Consider the following 25,191-nt stretch of genomic DNA (forward strand, 5'->3'; position numbering starts at 1 on the left):
TTTTTTTTTTTTTTTTACTGATACATTGATACCAGTATCGTTTTCAATGCATCCCTAATCAAGAAATGTAATTTTACAAAAAAAAAAAAAAAAACATGTATACAGTATAATAAGCCGTTGAATTTCAGTTGATTATTACTGTGGCTAATTTAGCCCTCTATCCTGTTTTTAAAAAAATATATTTTACATCCAGTGTTTGCACGTGTATATCTGTAAGTGCTCAAATGGTTTTCTTTAAATTCAGTGCAGTGTCTGTCTGTAAAGCAAGTAAATATATCCATGATGTTGCTCAATTTGTGTGTGCGTGTGTGTGTGTGTGTGTGTGTGTGTGTGTGTGTGTGTGTGATGCAAATATAATTTCCTCTATTTTACCTCAGTGCTGATGTATTGCCTGCTTTCTGCAATGAACCTTCACACATCTGCTCCCTTTTGAAAGTGTCTCCCATTCTGTCATACACACACACACACACACACACACACACACACACACACACACACACACACACACACACACACACACATTCACTTTTTATGGCAACATTCTTTCCACATGGGCCACAGGTCCGCCCCACAGCAAAACTGGCCCAATAATAAACCATGTAGGTGTTACCTTAAATCTCAAACGGCAGAGTGATTACAAGCATCTCAGTGGAGGCCAGTTCTGGCAGGTGGACTTGTGCTCTTATGGTGTAATGGAAAACTGTTTAACGCTTAACCTAAAAAAAACTAGGTATAATCAGTTATTTAGATATAACTATCAGGTATAGTCATTTATTTAAGCTAATATTTATATTCATATAAAGTTATTTCCTCTAACTAAACCTGTGACATTAAATAAATGTTAGTCCTCTTTGAGGGTATTTTTTTTATTCCATTTTCAAGAATAAGTATGTAAATATTAATGAAACACATCAGTGTTAGTGAAGCTTTGTGAACCTTCACATCTCATATCTTCGATCTATATTTTACACAATTTTAGTCTAACCTCTAATGACCCCTTTATAATGATGCCTTGCAGTTTGTGTTTCTTAAATATGACTATGAGGTCAACATGGTCAAGGTGAGAAGGCCTAGTGCTTGAATGTCATTATAACAATGCAATATAAAAGACATGGTGGCTTACCCTTGTGGAGTACTCTAAGAAATGGTTCAGGCAAGATACATTGGACTAAGTGATGAAACTTCTGATATAGGAACAGTTGTGCCTCTCATAACCTGATCTTATAAACAGGGATCCACTGATATGCTCCAAAAATAGCACTCAGTAGGTTGCCAGGTCACACTGACTACATATAAAACAGTCACACATTGTAAATGATTTTGTCAGACTTTAAGCAGGGGTCTTACACAATATACACTTTTGGCTAATCTTTACATGACTGCACGCTGGGTCTAGGAGACATAGTTAATTTAGATAAGAAAACAGTGGCCTGGCAACTTTAGATGTAAAATCACGAGTGATATAATTGAATTATGACTGGAGTCAGTGCCATGTGACATTTCATTTTAACTTGTTAAATATTCCAAAGCAAATTAGACTCCTGCTGATGGCTAGAGGGCTAAATTAGCCACAATGATGACCCTTTTATAGAATCATTGAAATGCTCTCGATGTGTTGGTCATTGGACAGCTTGCATCATGTCTTGGTCTCAATGGAATTTACCCAATAAATAAATAGAGGAAAACTAAACTCACCACTGTAATGCATGCAATTTTATGATGTACAGTCACTGGCCACTCTAATAGGAACACCTGTGCACTACATTCATGCAGTTTCTCAATCATGTATCAGAAGCACAATGCATAAAGTCATGTATAGTCATGTGAAAAAATAAGTACACCCCATGGAAATTGTTGGCTTTTTTGACATATTTGGACAAGTAAACATTTGATCATCTTTGAAACAGTGCCTATTAATGAAGTTGATACTTGAAGAAAACCACAAGAAAAATGAACTCTTTCAATCATTAATTCAACAAATATCAATTGATGTGATATTCTTCTGTGGAATAAGTAAGTACACCATTGGCCTCAGAAGCTAGTATTTTAAATGTTTACATTTACATTTATTCATCTAACAGATGCTTTTATCCAAAGTGACTTACAAATGAGGAAATACAGGCAAAGAAATATGTCAAGCGGAGAACAATACAAGTAGTGCTACCATACAAGATTTATAATTGAGTTCTAGAAAAGCAAAGTGCACAGAGTAGAGGTGTAAGTGCCAGAGTAAGTTTTTTTTTACATTTTTTTTTTTAAAGATAATGTGGGGTTGGCATTTTAGGGATTAGTTAAGTGCTCACAGAAGAGGTGGGTCTTTAGCTGTTTTTTGAAGATAGTGACAGATTCTGCTGTCCAGATTGAGGTTGGAAGTTCATTCCACCACTGAGGGACAGTTAGTGTGAAGGATCTGGAAAGAGACCTTGAGCCACGTTGAGTAGGTACTACTAAGCATCGGTTGCTAATCGATCTCAGATTACATTAGGGAACGTAAGCCTTCAGGAGAGTGCTGAGTAAGGGGGGGTGCTTATACAGACAAGGTCTTGTATGTAAGCATCAAGGCCTTGAATTTGATATGGGCAGCTATAGGAAGCCAGTGGAGGGAGATGAAGAGGGTCAGTTCTTTTTGGCTGGTTGAAGACAAGGCATGCTGCCGCATTCTGAATCATCTGAATGGGTTTGATGGAGCTGGCTGGGAGGCCCGAGAGTAGTGCATTGCAGTAGTCCAGTTTTGATATGACAAGAGCCTGGACTAGTATCTGTGTAGCCTGTTTGGTGAGATAGGGTCTGATCTTCTTGATGTTATACAGAATGAACCTACAGGACTGTGCAGTTGTTGAAATGTGGTCTGTAAAGATTCCTGGCTGTCCTGGTTGGATTGAGTGTGGTTGAGCCGAGCTGTACAGTGAGATTGTGGTTGATTGAGGGGCAGGCTGGGATGACGAGAGGCTCAAATTTTGCCAAGTTGAGCTTAAGGTGGATCAGATGGATCATCAAGCCGGAAGGACAAATAGAGCTGTCATCAGTATAGCAATGATATGAGAAGCCATGAGACTCAATCACCTGACCCAGAGATGTAGTATAAATAGAAAAGAGCACTGGACCCAGAACTGACCCCTGAGGAACCCAGTTGTGAGTTGCTCAGTTTCAGAAATACCTTCCCTCCACAATACCTTGAAGGATCTGCCTGAGAGATATGATTCTACCCAGCACAGAGCCATTCCAGTGATGCCTAGGCTGGAGAGAGTTGACAGGAGGATCTGATGATTCACAGTGTCGAAAGCAGCAGAGAGGTCAAGTAGGATGAGGACAGATGATCTTGAGGTTGATCTTGTTAGTCATAAGGCTTCAGTGACAGAAAGCAGAGCATTCTCCATGGAGTGACTGCTTTTAAAGCCAGATTTCTTGGTGTCCAGGAGGTTGTTCTGTGTGAGAAAATTCGAGAGTTGATTAAAAACAGCTCTTTCAAGGATTTTGGAAAGAAAAGGGAGGAGAGAAACAGGTCTGTATTTGTCAAATGCAGCACGGTTAAGTGATGTTTTTTTAAGCAGTGGGGTAACCCGGGCCTGCTTAAATGAGGTAGGGTATGTGCTAGTATAGAGGGATGTGTTAAAGATGTGTGTGAGTGCAGGTAATAGTGTCAACTGAAGAGGGTCAAGAGGACAGGTTGTGGGAGGAGGAGTTTAGAGACATCAGTCTCTGAGAGAGGAGAGAAGGAAGTCAGTTGGGAGTTACATGGAGGAGGAGCCGGTCTATGCATGTCTGGGGTTGAGAACTGGTTCCTGATTGATGTAACCTTGTTGAACAAGAAAGTGGCAAAGTCATCTGCAGAGGTAGGGGAAGGGGGAGGAGGGGGACAGAGAAGAAAAAAGGTTTTGAAGAGAGTACAGGTGTTGGGAGAGCTGCCAATCTTCTCTTGGTAGTATGTGGCTTTATCAGTGGAGCTGCTATGGGAAAAAGAGAAGTGTTTGGTAATTGGTTAGGTCAGTTGGATCGTTAGATTTATGCCATTTCCTTTCAGCTGCACTTAGTTTGGCCTGGTTGTTACGCAGAGCTTCAGAGAACCACGGGCTAGAGGGTGATGTGCGAGCTGGTCTGGAGGTTAGTGGGCAGATGCTGTCAAGAGAAGATGTTAGAGTGGATTATAGCATATCAGTTGTGGTGTTTAAGTCCAGTGAGGAGAGGTGGCTATCAGAGGGAAGTGAGGTTGTGACAATGGAGGAGAAGTGTGAGGGGGAAAGGGAGCGAAGGTTATGACAAAAGGCGATAGAAGGTGGAGACAGTGATAGGGTAAGGGGAGAGAAATAGAAAACTGGATAAAAAAAATGGTCAGAGGTGTAGAGAGGAGTAATAAGAAGATTTTGTGTGGTGCAGTTACATGTGAGGATGAGGTTGAGCTGTTTTTTTGTGGGTTGCTGGTGTGGCGAACTGCTTGAGGTCAAACGTGGGAAGGAGAACAAGAAAATCAGCTGCATGTGGCTTGTCTAGAGGACCTCAAGAGGAGTTCCGTCATCTGGGATGGTCAAACTCTTAGTTGAACTTCCCCAGTTGACCTGGAGGACAATAAACAACAAGAAAGTGCATTTTGGCAGGGTCAGTAACTGTAAGAGCATGAAATTCAAAGGAAGTGTAGGAGCAAGGGGGAGACAGAATGTGAATTTCCATGTTTTGGAGAGAAGCAAACCTGTACCACCTGTCTTTTGGGACGCGAGGTATGGGAGAAGTTGAAGTTGGAGGCAAGGGCAGCGGGTGTGGCAGTGTTCTCAGCATGGATCCAGGTCTCAGTCAGAGCCAGCACTGAGTTTGGAGTGCATTGCAAAGGCAGGAATGAAATCTGCCTTGTTGATGGCAGATTGGCAGTTCCAAAGTCTGATAGAGAAAGAGAGGGAATCTGCAGAGACCACATGCAGAGAGCATAGGTTGTCCAATTTGCGTACTTTTCTGGAAGTGTGCAGTGGTCTGCGCCTGTGGCAAATAACAGGTATAAACTGATGACGCATGTTAGTGTGTAAACAGGTAAACAGTGTGGGGATGAGAGGGAGAAAAGTACACATAGCAGCGTGAGTGGTGTCTTATCGGTGGACTTGCGCAGGTAGACTCGCAGGTTTTTGTACGAGCTCGATCTTCACACGATGAGGGCTGACGGTTCTGCCTCAGCATTTCCTAGTTCTTAAGTACTGTGGTGGGGTGCTTCACAGCTGAGCATATCTCTTTAATTAGCAAAACAAAGTGTAATCGCTTGAACAAGCGACTCCCAACCGAAACTGAATACGAGTAGCGGAATTAGCTCTAATCTAGCAATGTGTAAACGGCTCGTAGCAACAATGAAATGCAGTTACAGCTTCTATCTGACAACTGATGCTAAAACTAGTTTCAACTAAAATCATGAAATAAACACTTACCAGCTACTGTTCACCTGGGTGAATAATCGCAAGTATTACATTAATAACTTGTAGGCTTTTTGCATAATAACTGAAATTTTTGACCGCAAATTATTTGAAATACATCATCCCACTGTAAGGAAAATAATCTACAAATGGTTCAGATTTCAAATGTCTGCCAATTTTCCCAGAAAATTCAGCCGAAGAGCAGACCGTCTGATGCAAGATGACGTCTTCTACAATCTGGAAGAGATTGCACAAATTTGACCTGCATGGGAGGCGTACCAGGAAAAAGCCTTTGCAAGACTACAGTTTGACAATGAGCATATAGGCAAAGACCAGGCCTTTTGGAATAATGTGCTCTGGACAGACGAATCAAAGATATAGCTGTTTGTTCACAGTAACAGCAGACATATTTGGTGCAGACCAAATACAGATTTTCCGGAGAAGCACCTCATACCAGCTGTCAAGCATGGTGGTAGAAATGTTGTGGTTTAAAAAGAAAAAAAATGGATGGTTATGGAATGGCCTAGTCAAAGCCCGGATTTGAATCCCATTGAAATGTTGTGGGAGGATTTGAAATGGGCAGTACATGCAAGAAAACCCTCAAACATCTTGCAGCTGAAAGAATATTGTATGGAATAGTGAGATGTTTTTAGATCCCTTGCCAGACTCATTGGCATCCACAACCTTTTTTCTGAAGGCCTTACAGAATTCTTTACATCTTGGCATGATGACACTACACACTTCAATAACAAAGGGAAAACCAGACACTGGATATGAGAGGGGTATAAATAAGACAGGTTCTACCTGCACCCCCTAAGCAGGTTTTAATCACTGGCACCCAATTTTGAACACCTGCTTCTAATTTTATGGATTTGAAGGTTGTTAATTTAAATTGTGAAAATGACTACAAAATGTAAATTTTATGTCATTTGATAGTGTATCAACTTTATTAATAGGCACTGTTTCAAAGTGGATCAAATATTTGCTTGTCCAAATATGTCAAATACAACAATTTCCATGGGGTGTACTCATTTTTTCACATGACTGTAGACACAGTTCAAGAGCTTCAGTTAATGTTCACATCAAACATCAGAATGTCTCTAGAGTTTAAAAAGCAAATAAATAAAACAAAAAGACAATCTAAAACATCCAGTGATCAGCAGTTCTGCAGGTATGTCGAACATTGAGGTGTATGGGCTACAATGGCAAAAGACCACATCGGGTTCCACTTCTGTCAGCCAAGAACAGGAATCTGAGGCTACAGGCACAGACTCACTGAAACTGGACAGTTTCACTTGAAAGAAAAAATCACTTGATATTTTTCCAATTTGTGAGCCTGTAAAATCCCAGGAGTTCAGTAGTTTCTGAAATATGCAATCCAGCCCATCTGGCATCAACAAGAACTATGCTACAGTTCAAGTCAATAAGATCACATTTTTTTCCGTATTCTGTTGTTTGATGTATGATTTTATGCATTGCACTGCTGCCACATGATTGGCTGACTGAAGAATTGAATGAATGTTCAGTTGTTCAGTTGTAATGTTCAGTTATAAAGTAATAAAGTGGCCATATGAATTCATGTAGTGTGAAAAAAGACATAACAATCCAGAGTATGATTACTCATACAGATATATTTGGTGAAGCAAAATGCTTGAGGATTCTAAGTAAATTTTGCATGATAGATCCTTGTAAAAAGTGAACATGGATAAGATTAAGTTTCTATCAATGCTGAAGATTGAGGTAGATTATTTATAGTATTTCTATACACAAAAACAAAACATTAACACATCAGCCCTACTTTCCATTAGCACCAACTGAAATGGGCTACAAATAATGACTGTTGTAGCATTCCAAGTATTTAATATTTAACATTTCTACAAGTGGTATGTTAATTAAAGTGATTTTCATTCCTTTTTTAACTCTGAGTTTGAGATCTAGTATTTTCCTTTTCTAGCCTTACCAGACTTAGTGGTTAGCATGTTCGCCTCACACCTCCAGGGTCGGAGGTTCGATTCCCACTGCTGCTCTGTGTGTGCGCGGAGTTTGCATGTTCTCCCCGTGCTGCGGGGGTTTCCTCTGGGTACTCCGGTTTCCTCCCCCAGTCCTAAGACATGCATGGTAGGCTGATTGGCATGTCCAAAGTGTCCGTAGTGTATGAATGGGTGTGTGAGTGTGTATGTGATTGTGTGCCCTGTGATGGACTGGCACCGCCTTGTGCCCCATGCTCCCTGGGATAGGCTCCAGGTTTCCCCGTGACCCTGAAAAGGATAAGCGGTATAGAAGATGGATGGATGGGTGGATGGATGGATGGATGGATAGCCTTACCAGACCAAATCCCATTCCTTAATGACTGCTTTCAGTCTACTCTCTCTACAGCAATCAAGGCAGTTTCCACTGTTTTGCTCCTTAAAAGGAACATTTAAAGAAGAAAGCAAGAAGAAAAAGAATCAGTATAATGAGTATAATACGAAAATTTGAAATCAGTTGCAGAGACAGGAAATGGAGGCAGGTGTTATCATTCAAGAATTTCCTCAATATGCATCAGTAATGCATTTGAAGTCTTTCTATCCATCTCTTTTTTAATTGTGTGTTTATGCATTATGAATGTATTTCTTATATATTGGATTTTTTTGCAAAAATTACTGAGTGTAACCAGTTGGTGGTGCTATAACAGGAAAAGAAACGTGAACTTGGCCCTAACTATGGGCATGGTTGGTCCAATTGACTTGAAAATGTGCATGCAGTCTTTGTCCAAGGTCTGATTGATATTTATGAGGACATTCATGTATCTCAAAAAGCATGGTCGCCATCGGCCAATTAAATTTCAGCAGCTATTATACAAGGTTAACAAAGGCCAATCGGGACAAAACTTGGTAGACCTGTTCGGTTCTTGGCCCCAGAGGTCTGTAAGAAATTTGAAACCAATCGGACACTCGGGGGCACTATATCCTTTTTCAGACTCATAAATGGTTTTATATACTGCAATGTTTCACACAAACACAAGTAATTCATACCATTTGATAGAGCTGTTGATTTGGAATAACTTTGCCTCAAGAGCCATTGTATCAGTCATATTGTTTGTTAAATAAAGACATTAGTTTAAAAAAAAACTAGTTTTGCGAACTAGTCCAAAACCAGTGTAGGACAATTGTTTGGACTCCTTAGATCAATAATGATTAAAAAAAAGTTTAACTTTTGCTTTACCCTTGTCAGGGCATGTCAAAACGTTTGAAGTGGACGTGGCCACTTTTACTTAAATGGATATAACTCTTGAACAGAATTAGGTATTTTCACGAAGCTTGGAAGACTTATTTAAGGGCTCAATCTGAGGACAGATGTAAAAAAAAATACTGAGTGTGACCAGTTGGTGGTGCTATAACAGGACAAAACATGCAATTGGTGCTAAATACGGAACCATTGGTCCAATCAACATGAAATCTGGCAAGATGTGGTAATGTCCAAGGTCCCATCAGGGTCTATGAGGACAGTTGTGAATCTTGAAAACCATTAATGTGAGGTTATATCTCCTCACCGCTTTGGAACACCGCAATTTACTGGTCACGAGATATGAAAAATTGCTCTTTTTACTTAATAAAATAATTGGTCCTACAATCATGGAAGTGGCATCTTTAGATTCTGTGAGACATACTGAGCCAAATGAAACCCCTTTAGTAGAAAAAAAAAGTTTAAAACACCACAAAAAAAAACCCACAACAACAACAACTACTTTTGTGAGCTCCTCCTAGACTGTTCTTCAGAACTTCACCAAGTTTTGCTCAAATCATCTTCAGCCAATGAAGACCAAAAGTTATTCAAAGATTTTTGATAGGTCAAACTATTTGTGTATAATGCATCAACAAATACGAAGGTGAGCGTGCCAAAATGAATGTGAGGTTATATCTCTGCAATGCTTTGTCATATTGACAACAAACTTGGCATGTCATATAAAAACCATAAGATGGTTAAAGATTTATTTATTTTTTTTTTGCTTATAACTTTTGTATAATTTGCCCTAAAATCATAGCATTGGTATATTGAGATTACGTGAGGCATACCGAGACTTCCTGTATGGCTATTAATGTTTTATTTTGTTAAAACCAAGGACACTGACCAGAATGTTTATATGCATAAAGTTCCATATTCATAACAATTTTTGAAGAACAGCATGAGTCACTTATGTATTTTGTTGAGCCTCCCTTTGGTTACTATGGAAGTGTGTGTGTGTGTGTGTGTGTGTGTGTGTGTGTGTGTGTGTGTGTGTGTGTGTGTGTGTTAGAGAGAGAGAGAGATGATGTCACACTGGAAGCATGAATGGTCTCCTCCTCATTGTATGTGCAATCAGGGGAATAGAAACATTTTAAATCCTTTTTAGAAAGCCTCATAATGCTACCCATAAATTGCAAGTGTTTTGTGATCATTCACAGGATTTACACATAGCCACAAGTGTGTAAATACCTTGAGTTTGCCATTATTTGCTTAAAATGAACACTTTGTGTAAGATCGGTGCTCCATCTATTAAAGATGACACCTGTCAAACAAACAAAGACACGTCTGTCATATTCACCAACCATTTTTACTGAGTGATCAAGTAAGTTCCTGTCAGTCTTGTAGCATTTAATGACTATCAATTCCTGACTTAACAACCACACACCATTTTTATTATTTTCAATAAATTATAAAATCTTATCAAGGAAAAATATGTCTGAAGAACAAACATATAAGCTACAGATGATAAACCCTCCACATAAGCTGATTCAAATCCAGCTGCATTGCCTAATCTTTTTCGGTTAGTCTTGCATTCTCCAGAGTAAGTATTAGGCATTTTTATGTTGCATTTTTGATATTGTTCCTTGCTGAAAACTAGGTTTAGTGAAAACATCCTGTGCTACATAATGGAGGAGAAAAGCAGACAGAACATAGTTAGTGTGGTGAATTTACAGGCATCCTTACAGGCTGACATTTTCTGAAGTGATGTCTACAAGGAGAGAGAGTGAGTTCATAATAGCTGAAGACAAGTAATGAGTAATTGACTGTTTGGAAAGCTTCTCTCTCTCCAAACTGTGTGTCCTCAAGCCTCTCTAGGATAATGAGATTTTTGATCCATGTAGTGTTGGTCACATGTACTCTCCACTTAGACCCAAATAATCTGTACAGGTCTGAGGAGGTGACAGATAGACAGTCTATTTTAGCAATGGAATATGGTGTAGGGATCTGCCATCACATGCACATGACTTAGGTAACAATAAGACTTGTCTTCTGGCGTGATAACTATTGCATAAATTGCTTCTGTTTAATATGTGGTGGTTAAGTCAAAGGTTCTAATAAGCTATAGATATACTCTAGTAAGTAAGGTTTGGCTATGATTACAGTCTGACCAGCTGCCCCCAACAGCCGTGAATGCCCTCCTTCAACACCCTACTGTCTTAAATAGAACATGTGTCACCACAAGTTGTTCCTCTAAAACTCTATCCAAAAACAAACTCACGCATCTTCAGTTTGCCAGACACTACTGGAACTTCAAATAGGATCAGGTTCTATGAGGTGGTTTTGGTACACACAGAGAGGTAGCCATATGGAAAAGTACCTCATGCCCACGGTTAAATATGGAGGTGGATCTTTAATATTTTGGGGCTGTTTTTCTGCCAGAGGACCTGGACATTTTGTTAGATTACATGGCATCATGGAGTCTATCAAATACCAACAGTTATTAAATGAAAACCTGACTGCCTCTGTCAGAAAGCTTCAAATGGGTCGTGGTTGGATCTTCCAGCAGGACAATGATCCAAAACATCCATCAAAATCAACACAAAAATGGTTTACTGACCATGACCCCTGACCTGAACCCCATAGAAAACCTGTGGGGTGAACTGAAGAGGAGAGTCCACCAGCGTGTACCTCGAAATGTGAAGGATCTGGAGAGATTCTGTATGGAGGAATGATCTCAGATCCCTCGCCATGTATTCTCCAACCTCATCAGGCATTATACGAGAAGACTCAGAGCTGTTATCTTGGCAAAGAGAGGTAGCACAAAGTATTGACTAAAAGGGTGCCAATAATTGTGCCACACATATTTTTAAAAAATATATTTTTATAAACCTGTTATGTGTTTGCAATTGTTTGATATCCATGAGAGCAGAGTATTTTTGTGATTTCTTTTTAACAAAAGATCAGAAGGTTAAACAATAAAGACAAATTTTTACAGCCTTCTTTGCTCATATTTACCAGGATTACCAATATTATCAGAGTGCACTGTATCTCTGTTTCATATCTCAGTAGAACTTTGTCAGTTGCTTTTCCTGAAGTGATGAAAGAATGTACAGAGGATTGTTGTTGCTAAATGATTCAGATGATACCAATAAAAATACCAAACAGAGTTGTGTCTAAAGTTCCTGATTTATGGAACTTTTAAACTAACAAAAAGGTATTAATATGAATTTTGGATGTGAATTACATACAGTCCCCTGCAAATGTTGTTTTTGCTATATAATGAAGGTCTTTGGGTTTGAGATCAAAAGATGAATATGAAACGATATATCTCATATATCTCACGAATTTCATTTCAGGAAATGTACAGCTAGATGTGTTAAACGACTTAGAAGATGGAACCTTTGGTTGCAGACTACAAAATTTAAGTGAAAAAAGGAGCAAAAGTGAAGAAAAAAAGAGCAAACATATTGTAACAGAGAGTATTAAATTAAACAACACTTAATATTTGGTTGAATATACCTTGCAATAACTGTATTTCTTCTATATAACTGCATTCTTCTTTTGTGATGCTTTTCCAGGCTTGTACGGCAACTTCTTTCTGTTGTTGTTTGTTTTGAGTGGTTTCTCCCTTCAGTCTCCTCTTTAGGAGCTGACATGCTTAATCAAATGGGTTGAGGTATGGTGATTGACTTGGCCAGTCTAAAACCTTCCATTTCCCCCTCCTGATGGAGTCCATTATTGTGTTGGCAGTGTGTTTTCGGTCATTGGGTCACTGCATGATGAATTTCCACACAGTTAGATTAGGTGCATTTCTCTGTAAACTGACAGACAGAATGTTTCTGTAGTCTTCTGCATTCGTTCTGCTGTTACCATCATGAGTTACATCATCCGTAAAGATTAATGAGTCCAGAAGTAGCCATGCAAGCCCAAGTCATGACACTACCTCCACTGTGCTTGACTGATGAGATTATATGTTTTGGATCATGAGCAGAACCTTTCTTTCTCCAAACTTTGGCCTTTCCATCACTTTGGGAGAGGTTAATCTTGGTTCCAGAACGTCTGTGGCTCATCTCTGAATTTATTTGCGAATTCCAATCTGGCTTTCTGATTCTTACTGCTGCTGCTGCTGAACTGCTATTGAACTCTTCTTTGAATGTTGGATTGTGATAACTTCACCCCTGCCCTGTGCAGGTTGTTGATAATGTCACTGATGTTGTTTTTCTTGGCCGACCTGTTTGATGTCTAGTTCTTAGTATACCAGTGGTTTCATTCTTTTTCAGTACATTCCAAATTGTTGGATTGGCTATTCCCAATGCCTATGCAATGACATTGATCAATTTCCCTCTTTAATCAGCATCAAAATGGCTTGCTTATCTCCCACAGATAACTCTCTGGGGTTAATGTTTATCCTTTTAACACCAAATTCAGTTTCACAAGAGAAATCCAGGACTCAAACCAATACATTCAGAACCATTGTTTAAACAATCAATCTAACAGGGCACACCTGGGCAGCAAGAAACACCTGTTAGTCACATGTTCCAATATTTGTGATGACTGGAAAAATGGGTGGCTTTAAACAAACGGTGCCATGTTCTATCAGGAAATGAAAGCTGAAATGCTGATCTATCATCTCATATATATATATAAGCTGAAATTATGGAGTACGATTTTGATATATAAAAAAAGAACCCTATTGAATCTCAATCTCAAATATGTATCTCAAAATTCAAATTTCAAAAATACAGATTTTGTATAAATTATGCCAAATGTGATGCATCTAGGATTCCCAGAAAAAGGTACACTGAAAAGTATGTGGACACCTGACAATCACACTGATATGTACTTTTCCAGTCATCCCTTTGCGGTTTTAACAACCTCCTTAACAACTTCTGGGAAAGCATTCCACTGGATTTGGGAGCATGTCTGTGGGGATATGTGCCCTTTCAGTCACAAGAGTATTAGAGATGTCAGGTACTGATGTTGGGCAAGGAGGCCTGTCATGCATTCAGCATTCCAATTAATCCCAAAAGTGTTCAGAGTGCACTACTGAAAAAAACAGCTAAAGAAAGCCTAGGCTGGTCTTTGCTGGTTTAAGATGGATGTAGCTGGTTTAAGCTGGTCTCCCAGCCTGGCCAAGTTGGTCAAGCAGGTCTCCCAGTCTGGCAAAGCTGGTGTTCATATGGTTTTAAATGGTGCGTCAGCTGATTTCCCAGTCAAGCTGGTGTTCATCTTACCTATTTACTAATTAGATTGTTTTATTAGTTCTATCTCCTGATAAGGGTAGTCAGGCAGGCTGGGTAGCATAGCTTAACTACTTATAGTATTTCAGTTGTTAATAAACTAAAATATATCAGAAAATTCTACAACAAAATGATTAAACTGGATGCACAAATAAATTGGAACATATAATCTGTAGCATGCTGTAAATCATACCAGATTAAAATATTGTCTGAACAAATACATTCACCATAAGTTGTCTGACCAAATATAGTCAGCTTTTTTATTTTGAAAATTTCAGTATTCAATAGACTTGTACAGAAATTAGAAGAGAAACAGACATAGTGTTTATATAATAATAAATTATAAACAAACAAATAAACAAATAAACAACATTAGTATCATATGTAAATGTGAAATACTTTCAGAACTGACCCCACCTATCATTTTTTTCCATTTCTGGTTAATGTGACAAAAAAAACAACAACTGTACAATATTTTAAGTAAACACAACATACATGATGCTTCCGACTTTTGCAAATGTAACGAATTCTCATAATGAATTGCAAATGTAATGAGTGAATTCATGCTGCATGTGGAAAACAATGACTTTTACAGTAAAGATGAAACTCAACTATTTCTGCGCTGTTTTTAAATACGTTATTGAACATATGTTTGGATCTTGGGACTACTTCATTACCGAAAAGGAAATAAGCTTCAGGAAGTCATCCAGTTGACAGCCAGTAATATTATGTACAGCAGCATGGCTCATTATCAACAGCAGAGCCTCTGCCTTTGTGATTGAGCCTGTTGATCTGAGAACTGTGTCCGTCCCTGTGTCTGTGCCAATTTTGTGAAGTGGATCGTGTGTCGGAGTTTGAACCTCACTTTCACTATCCGTGCCATCAGATCTTGTATCTTCAGAAGACATGCTGAAAACAGACTCATCTAATTCACCCAATCCAAAGAAATCTGATACAGGCTCACCCTAGAGAATTATGAAAAGACACTTAGCTTAGTATGGCACAGGACAAAGAACTGTGTTTTAATATTTAGTGATTGTTAACTTAATGTGAAACACTATTATTAGTATACAGTAAACAATCTTAAATCTTAATGAGTACCATGTCATAAAAATGCATATTAGTAAGAACAAAAATGTCAAATAATTTTGCAAGTATATTTCACTCAAATTTTAGGATAACTACTATTTTAAGTTAAACTTGTATAGAAGGAAGGCAACCAAAATGCCCCTACTGCCAAGGTACGCACAAATTTACATGCAAATCTTATTTGTAAAATCACTGCCAAGATGAGTAACTACTGTATTAATTTAATTGCACTAGAAATCAATATCAAATAAAGTGTCACCTTCAAACAAATGATGTTAGACATTATCAGATATTGAAGCTACCTCTGAGTCTGAAGCCAACTCATCAGGGTTTAAAAGTGCATTGCGTATGTCAGTAGGTTCCTGGCATGAGTATGAGCAGGTCAAGTTTGACTCTGAAGGGTCTCTCACCTTTGAAACAATACAAAAGCCAGTATGGTGTTTATTACATTTTTATGATGATTTGGTGATTTCATTCCCACAATAGACATTAAAAAAAAAAAAAAATTATCCTAAAATTATCAGCAGGATATTTTGTATCTGGTTCACTGGGAAAACTCATATTATAAAGCTCGGGTACTTTTGATAAAAGGTAAGGTTTAATTTTTAGATAAAGTAAATTGGGCTTCGATTAATGTAAATTAAATGCCTATGTGTGCTGACTAGAAAGCTAGAGATGCACATACATTCACTGTGGTTCAATTGACCACTTCCAGAGACCCGTGAAGAGATGGAGGAGGAATTAGGCAACCCTTCCAAACAGATAAGAATTGCAAAAATCTTTCATCAGGATGATGACGAGGACGAAACAGCAACCGCATAAGAAAAAGGAGCACTGAAGAAGAAATGCGTATGTCTTAAGAACTTACTTTGGGTAAGCGTTATGAACTAGTGATGTGTCGTTCATTCTGATCTTTAATATGACTCAGGAACAACGAGTCTCAGAGAGAGATTCATTAATTGTTGACCGCGCATGTGCTGTAACATCCCCATAGGTCCTGTACAGGAAACAGAAATGATTAATTCACATCTCGAGTCTTCAGGTGAAGTGAATTTAAATTTACAAGAGGAAATGAGTTTACTCAATTGAGTACAGTCAACTTGTTAGGGGTTTCAGTATGTGAAAATGACACCCTTTTATAGAGACGTATGCTTTCTCGCCTAGCGCTGATCATACTGACATACGGTTCGCACTCTGGATCGTTTTGTAATGAATTGTTCTGAATCCAACTCACTGAGCAGTTCATCCGAATCACTCCAATTTTATAGTCTGACTCTAAAATAAGTCGAAAATAAGTAAAATAACTCATTATAGGATCAGGATCATAATAGCACGTGGCACTGTTATGATGAGGTAAGATTCATATTCGTGAATCGGTTCTTTTGAACACTTCAATGATTCGTTCTGTTTCAGCATGACAACATTTATCTATTATAAGTCATTAATAGTATACATGAATATCAAATGTTGTTTTTAATAATTATTTTATTAATTATTTATTTATTTATTTTTAACATTTTTTTTAAATGCCTAAATTATGCATTAAAACACATTATCATCACCATGACATCATGTCTTGTCATGTGTTATAATGCATCATGCTCTTTATTACCTTGAATAACATGTGGCAATATAATCCATTATAACTGTGGTTACAAGTATTAATGAGAATATATAATGCTTTGTGTATTATAAGACATTAGGAAGACCTTTATAATGGATGTAATGGATTGTACATGTGTCAAGAAAAGTCTTAGTTCATAATTTCTTATATTGTTCCAAATGTGTATGACTTCATTTCTTCAGTGGAACATAAAAGATAATGCTACACAGAATGTTAGGAGCTGACAGCCTCAGTCACCATCGTTTTTCCATACAGTGACAGTGAATAGTGACTGAGGTCATCAGTCCCTAACATTCAAACATAATGTAGCAGAATTGAACCTTTGCAGGAGGCTGGAATTATTACCATGTTGTAAAAAGTCTTGGTTACATTTGCATTGACAATAATCATGCTTTACAGAAAACCTTAAAGACAGTTCAGGCTTCTGAAAAAAGAAAAGGCCTTTTGCAAATCCTTGACGAGAGTAAGTCAAGGAAAAGAGCAGCCCCACTGTTTCAGACAGACCCGAAGAAAAGGAGAGAGGAGTTTTCTAATAGTGAAGACGGTGATGATGGAGCATTTATACCTCAAAAAATCCATCAGGATTTACTAATAAAATACCGCCACACAAAGAAACAAAAACAAGATTCACAAGAAGAACTGGCTGAGTGCAAACAAAAGTAAGAGTTTCTGAATAATAAAGGTTTTCCATGTTTATAAACATAAGTCTATAATAAGAGATTCTAAATAATGAAAGTTTAGCAATAATTTTTTGAATATTAGTAGTATTTTAGAAACTGATATAAATACAAATACAACACCAAAAAAGTTGGGACGCAGTGTAAAATGTAAATATAATAATTTGCAAGACTCATAAACCCATATGGGGCACACGGTGGCTTAGTGGCTTAGGGTTGGATGTTTGATTCCCACCGCAGCCCTGTGCTGTGGGGGTTTCCTCTGGGTATTCTGGTTTCCCCGCCCAGTCCAAAGTCATGCATGGTAGGCATGTCAAAAAGTGTCCTTAGTGTATGAATGGGTGTGTGAATGTGTGTGATAGGTTGCAACCTATCCTAGGGAGCTATCCCAGATAAATAAAGTAATTTTAAATTTGATGGCGGCAACACATCTACAAAAAGTTGGGACGGGGGAACAAAAGACTGTGAAAGTAGATGTTACTAAAAAGTAAGAGCTGGAGGAACATTTTGCAACTAATTAAAAAGAGTATTTTATAGAGGCAGAGTCTCTCAGAAGTAAAGATGGATGGAATCTGGATGGAAGCAGATGATTCTCTAAAACCTGTATAAACCTTTCAGCATTGATGGTGCCTTTCCAGATGTGCAAATGCATGTCCATGGGGGGACACTAATGCACCCCCATCCCATTAGAGATGCAGGCTTTTGAACTGAGAGCTGATAAAAAGCTGGATGGTCCCTCTCCTCTTTAGTGCTCTTCAGTTTAGAGGACACAGCGTTCATGATTTCCAAAAAGAATTTAAATTTGGATTTGTCTGACCACAGAACAGTTTTCCACTTTGCCTCAGTCCATTTTAAATGAGCTTTGGTCCAGAGAAGATGGTGATGCTTCTGGATCATGTTCACATATGGCTTCATCTTTGCATGATAGAGCTGTAACCAGCGTTTGTGGATGGCACGACGAACTGTGTTCACAGACAATGAGTTCTGGAGGTGTTTCTGAGCCCATGCAGTGATTTCCATTACAGAATCAGGCCTGTTTTTAACGCAGTGCCGCCTGAGGGCCCGAAGATCACGGGCATGCAATGTTGATTTTCACCCTTATGCACAGAGATTTCTCCAGATTCTCAGAAACTTTTGATGATATTATGTCCTGTAGATGATGAGATATTCATAGTCTTTGTAATTTTACGTTAAAGAACATTATTCTGAAATTGTACCACAAATTGTAGACACAGTTTTACGCGGATTGGTGAAGCTCCGCCCATCTTTACTTCTGAAAGACTCTGCCTCTCTAAGATACTCTTTTTATACCCAGTCATGTAACTGACCTGTTCCCAATTAACCTCCAGCTGTTTCTTTTTACTAACACTTACTTTTCCAGCCTTTTGTTGCCCCGTCCCAACTTTTTTGAGACGTGCTGCAGCCGTCAAATTAAAAATTACATTATTTTTTTCTTAAAATGGTATGTTTATTCAGTTTAAACATGTGATATGTTTTCTAGGATCTATTGTGAATAGCAAATGGGTTTATGAAATTTGCAAATCATTGCATTCTGTTTTTATTTACATTTTACACAGCATCCCAACATTTTGTAGTGTGTGTGTGTGTGTGTGTGTGTGTGTGTGTGTGTGTGTGTGTGTATACAGACACACACACACACATTCATGCTCACACTGTAAACTCTCTACAACATTAAATATGTGCTGAAAAAGGAAAAGGAGGATCTTGCAGCAGAGCTGGCTACATACAGAAGTCTTAACATGACACTGCAGCAGAACATAAATGAAATGCTACAAAGTGCATTTCATTTATGTACAAAGCTTTCTCAAAAACAAGTATTATTTCAGATCGTTTACAGTGCATTCAGAAAGTATTCAGACCCCTTCATTTTTTGACATTTTGTTATGTTGCAGTCTTATGCTAAAATGCTTTTTTTCATGATAAATATGCACATACACACACGCGCACACACACACACACACACACACACACACACACACACACACACACACAGATATACAGTTGGGTAAATAAGTGTTGAAGGCATCAACATTTCTTTCAGTAAATATATTTCCAATGAGGTTATTCACATGAAATTTTCACCAGACATCAGTATTAACTCAAGAAATCTGGAAATATAAAGAATTCACAACATTAAAGTCCATAAATAAAGTTATGTGTAATAAAGTGGAATGTCACAGGAAAAAAGTATTGAACATGCTAAGAAAAAGCAGTTCTCCAAGGCAAGGTAAGACAATGAACCAGCTGAAAGCCGTAAGTAATTATACCTCCTATCTGTGCAAATTAATATCAGCTGGGTTAGTAAATTGATGGTCTATAAAAAGGCTTTTAGTTACCAAGGTGTCACACAAGAAACCTCTCATGATGGGTAAAAGCAGAGAGCTCTCCCAAGACCTTCACAACCTTATTGTTGTGAAACATATTGATGGAATCGGATACAGACGTATTTCCAAACTTCCGAATCCTCCAGTAAGTACCATCGGGGCCATTATCCGCATGTGGAAGCAACATCACTCCGTCATCACCTGGCCACGCACAGGAACTCCTCACAAGATTTCGGACCTGGGAGTCAGAAGAATAATCAGAAGAGTAGCCCAAGAGTCAAGGACCACTCGGAAAGAGCTCCAGAAACACTTGGAGGCAGCAGGTGCCATCGTCACAGAGAAAACAATAGGCAATGCACTCCACTGCTCACGCTCACCCGCAAGACTCCATTACTAAAGAAAAGGCATGTTGAAGCTCGTTTAAAGTTTGCTACAACTCATTTGGACAAGCCTATGAGATACTGGGAGAGTGTAGTCTGATCAGACGAGAGCAGAATTTAACTTTTTGGTTCCCATACTACACGCCATGTTTGGAGAAGAAATGGCACTGCACATCACCCTAAAAACACTACACCAACAGTGAAGTCTGGAGGTGAAGCATCATGGTGTGGAGCTGTTTATCATCACATGGTACTGGCAGACTTCATATAACTGAAGGAATGATGAATGGAGCCCTTCACCGGGAAATTCTTGAGAAGAATCTTCTGCCATCCACCAGGATGATGAAGATGAGACGTGGGTGGAGCTTCCAGCAGGACGACGATCCAAAACATACAGCAAAGGAAACTCTCAATTGATTTCAGAGAAAAAAAATCAAGGTGTTAGAATGGCCCAGCCAATCACCTGACTCGAATCCAACTGAACAAGATTTAAAGACAATATGTTTAGAAGAACGGACCAAAATCACACCTGAATACTGCGGAACATTAATTTCTTCATACAGGAAGCGGTTTGAAGCGTCATTACAAACAAAGACTTCTCCACTAAGTATTAAATACATTTCAGTTAGTGTTTTCAATACTTTTTCCTGTGTCATTCAAATTATATTACACATAACTTCATTTATGGACTTTAATGTGTGGATTTCATGAGTTAATACCAAAGTGGTGAAAATTTCATGTGAATAACCTCGTTGAAAATATGTCTACTGAGAAGATTTTTGACCCGTTCAGTACTTATTTCCCCCACTGTATGTGTGTGTGTGTGTGTGTGTGTGTGTGTGTGATCATTGTCGTCTGTTTGGTTACAGGTCCATGTTTTCTTAAAGACAATGGAACCACCACACCTGATGAGATGCCCAATACTAGTTCAGAGGGCAACAACCCACCTCTGAATAAAGAATCAAAAAACCTTCATGAAATAAAGGATGGTAAGGTATATTAGTGTAACTGTCACACCTTTTTACACAACTTCTTCTAGACTTCCCAGTCCATTTATTTCAATACATGCATACATCAAAAAAGTTATTTTCCCCCTAATAAGGTTAATATTAGTCCCTTATTAAAATCTATATAATGTCATATGTTTTACATGACCATTTCCCACTCGCTCTCTCTCTGACCCTCAGAATTAAACAGACATTTTTTATACTGCTCATTTAAAGAGATTTTTTCATCATTTACTCCCATGTGAAACCCAAGTAATGTAATATTTTGACTAATTGACTACTTTTTTTTGACAAAAAAAAGTAATTAGATCACATTAACTAATTGATTTGAAACCATGTTGCACCTAACACTAGCTGTGAGAGACAGACATACAGGTTGTTGAATGTGCTATTAAGGTGATGAAACATTAAAAACATTTTATGCCAAAAAATATTCCAGTAAAAAACACCCAGAAAAAATGGGTTGTGACCATAGACCGACAAGAACTAGGACATTTAGATGGTAGAACCTTTTGAACTGACTGTACAGCCTCGTTTTCAGTTGCAGTTGCAGTTGAAAGTGTGAAATGTGGTAATTCTAGGAGCCCACAGGTCCAGTGGGCCCACAACTACTTCCCCCACCCCTGGTCGACGGAGATCGTCATATCCTTTTACATTTTAGCTAATTTGTGGAACACAAAAGAATATATTTTGAAAAAATGTCTGAGCTGTTTTATTTTCATACAATCAACGAGAATCAGAAAAAAACACTAAAATTATTAACATTTAAATCCCCCTTAATTTAAGATGTGCCTAAGGCAAGTCCTCATTTAACTTTTTCTGTCTTGAAGATCCACATAGGAGACAACATCTGGCTCAGAGAAGAGGTGTGGAAAAAAATTAATTCAGCTTCCAAACATTCGCTGGTTGTTAAAGAGAAAGGCTGTGACATTGTGGGAACAACCACTTTAAAAAGCAGAAGTGTGTCAGGAAAGGAGTGTCCTACAAATAAAAATTATGAACATCTCCCTTGACACCCTCCAAACTGCACGTTTTGAGAGGTAATGGAATTTTTCTATGCATTCATGCATGTATGTAAACATAACCAATTTAGTTAAAGAGATTTACATTAGTTTAATGTTTGTAAAATCTTTTATGTTCAGAAATCCTTACTCATATTCATATTCATCCATTTATACTCACCTAATCACTTATTGATCAATAAAATATCTAGATATTTATATGAACAATAAATATGTTTATTTAAAAAAGGACAAATATACAAAAAAAAAAGACTACATCTGACACTATGGTTTGCCTTTCTAACTAGTTTAACTAACAAAAGAGACACATTAATAATATAAATTATTTGTCTTTTTATTTTCAAGTCTGCTTCAGTAACTGGCTCAAACCCAAGGAACCTGAAAAGAGTGAGAGAGAGAGAGAGAGAGCAAGAGAGAGAGAGAGAGAGAGAGAGAAGAGAGAGGGAGAGAGAGAGAGAGAGAAGAGTGAGAGCGAGAAGAGTGAGAGAGAAGAGGGGGAAGCTAGTGGGGTATGACATATCCCCAAAATACATGTTGATACAACGTGAACATAAAAAAGAAAGGAAACATGTGTCTGTAAGTCTGTCTATTGTCATTGTTCATTGTTACAATTTAAATACAATTACAATTGTTGAAATAGTTTTAATTATGCTAATTAATTATTTCGTACATAGTTTTTAGAGCAAACATCAGGGTTGCATGTTTTTTGTTCTTTTTGAAGGGGCTGCAAGAACAAATAAAGAACAAATTGTTTGAATGGTTGCTTGTGCTCATGAAGATTATTTAAAGTATACTTCGCAACACCCAGTGACAGGATAAATAGAATACGTCATGTGATCACTTAATCAAACAGACTGTCAATCAGATCAATCAGTGATTCTTTAGCATTTTTTAAAAAAAATAAAATGAACTAGTCAACATGTTACCCAGCCAGCATCAGCAGTTAAGTCTAGTTAGCTATGACCAGCTAAGACCAGCCTGACCAACACTGACCAGCTAAGACCAGCCTGACCGACAGTGACCAGCTAAGACCACCAACACTGACCAGCTAAGACCAGCCTGACCAACACTGACCAGCTAAGACCAGCTAAGACCAGCCTGACCAGCTAAGACCAGCCTGACCAACACTGACCAGCTAATACCAGCTAAGACCAGCCTGACCAACACTGACCAGCTAAGACCAGCTAAGACCAGGCTGACCAACACGGTGTGCTGACAATATGGTGTGCTGTTCAGGTGTCCACATACTTTTGGCCATATTGTGTAGATGCTTTCAGGGCATCTAGCAGCTTTTGAACTGAGTATTTAACAGTAATCTGCCAAAAACTCGCCATTTGAGTCTAACATTATTTTTTTTTCTTTTTATTTGTTGATTGACCACTCTTCCCACATTTCACTGGAGATCCCGGTTGATCCACCTTTGACCTAATACGCAATAAAATCTGTTTTTTTGTGCTGCTACTGTTCTTTTTTTTAGGTTTGCATTTAGGGTTAAAATTTCGAAATCAAAAGCAACAAATTCAAATCAAAGAAAAACCACTGAGTATATTAAGTATATTTATTAAGTACACTAAAGAAAAGACTGTTATTTAATGTGACGTGTATATAACTAAAATACACGAATGCTTCCGCCGGGCTTCCTCCATCAGCACATCCTACCAGCAGAACTCTACCCGCTTGTAGCTCCGCCCACACGTAGCACATCACCACGCCCCCAATATGATCACAATTAAGAGAGAAAGGACCGGAGGAAGCAGACGGTAAAGAACCACAGCGGGCCGAAAGTAGTACGAGAAACTCAGATTCTACTTTAAGGGTCACGTTGAAGAACGTGTGAAAGGATATGAGATTTGTATAGGTTCTTGTAGTTGTACCAGCTGAGTAGGACGCCGTTTGACCCGCCACCTTTGTTGAGAAGAAACGGACGAGTTTTCTTCGCTAGGTGGACTGACACCTCGAGTATCATGGGTTCCACAGAGCACCGCTCAACCCCGGAGGAAACTTTACTCCGTATGTGCTGCTCACTCTTCATCGCTTACCTTCTCCCCTGGACCGGCGCGTTCAACTTAGACATAGAGAACCCGTCGGTATACACCGGACCCGCGGGCAGCTATTTTGGTTATTCTGTGGACTTTTATATGGCACAGTCGACCCGGTAAGTTTACTTTTCAGTTCAGTTTCTTCAGGTCACTTTTGTTTTAGTTTAATGCTTATTAATGAGAACTTCATATTGATAACGTTTAGTATATAAGCTATACATCCATTAAAGCATATATATATATATATATATATATATATATATATATATATATATATATATAATATTGTGTGTGTGTGTATGTATGTATGTGTGTGTATATATGTATGTGTGTATATATATATATATATATATATATATATATATATATATATATATATATATATATATATATATATGTATGTATGTATATATACATATATATATGTATGTATGTATATATATATATATATATATATATATATATATATATATATATATATATATATATATATATATATGTATGTATGTATGTATATATACATATATATATGTATGTATGTATATATATATATATATATATATATATATATATATATATATATATATATATATATATATATATATATATTGTGTGTGTATGTATAATTGTAAATTCTGTTTTGTAAATTCAATCATGTAAATTCAGTTCTCACCGTCCTAATCTTTGAAGCGTTTGCAAAAATAAAATAGTTTACAAATGCTAGAACTTGACTAAACTGTGTGTGGGAGCCTCAGTGATCAGACCTCAGAGAGGGTGTATATATATCCTACACCACAGAAGAGTCCCCAATTGTTGTTTTGAATCCAAACTCAATATGTGAAAAGCCATATAGATGAAAGCCTGCCTTCACAGCTGGAGACGAGCAGTCTCTTAAAACTTTCCTGCGCTGTTTGTTCAGGATGATACACAACACTGAATTGTGCATAGGCAGACCTTTTAAAAAAAACAACCCCGTTATTTCTGCCTGCCTAATAACGGCATATGTCAGTGTTTCAAGCCATATATAGTACATGGAAAGGGGGAAGGTTTGACGTCAACGGCAGGAAAAATGATTCAGCTCTTGAGATGGGAATTCGGAGTGCTTTGGTAATTGCCCCTGATTGTACTTACTTATTCATACTGAAGGAGAATATTGCCCACATTTCCACAAAAA

The 25,191-nt window shown here is 38.0% G+C and overlaps 1 protein-coding gene and 1 long non-coding RNA gene across 2 annotated transcripts in view; one reads left to right on the forward strand and one right to left on the reverse strand.

Annotated features, from left to right (window-relative positions):
• The window catches only part of LOC124628970 (uncharacterized), a 17,070-nt gene extending 15,887 nt beyond the window's left edge, over positions 1-1,183 (reverse strand). The window contains exons 1-3 of the long non-coding RNA XR_006983760.2: positions 1,124-1,183; positions 611-716; positions 373-447 (exon numbers count right to left, since the gene is read on the reverse strand). This is a non-coding gene — a long non-coding RNA (uncharacterized LOC124628970). The remainder of the gene's footprint in view (positions 1-372; positions 448-610; positions 717-1,123) is intronic.
• Positions 1,184-23,707: 22,524 nt separating this feature from the next.
• The window catches only part of itga5 (integrin, alpha 5 (fibronectin receptor, alpha polypeptide)), a 70,416-nt gene continuing 68,932 nt past the window's right edge, over positions 23,708-25,191 (forward strand). Inside the window, exon 1 of the mRNA XM_017486560.3 lies at positions 23,708-24,133. Within this exon, the coding sequence (XP_017342049.1) occupies positions 23,943-24,133 (191 nt within the window). The 5' untranslated portion in view covers positions 23,708-23,942. The remainder of the gene's footprint in view (positions 24,134-25,191) is intronic.

The sequence above is a fragment of the Ictalurus punctatus genome, chromosome 15 (assembly GCF_001660625.3).
Source record: "Ictalurus punctatus breed USDA103 chromosome 15, Coco_2.0, whole genome shotgun sequence".
NCBI classification, from domain to species: domain Eukaryota; kingdom Metazoa; phylum Chordata; class Actinopteri; order Siluriformes; family Ictaluridae; genus Ictalurus; species Ictalurus punctatus.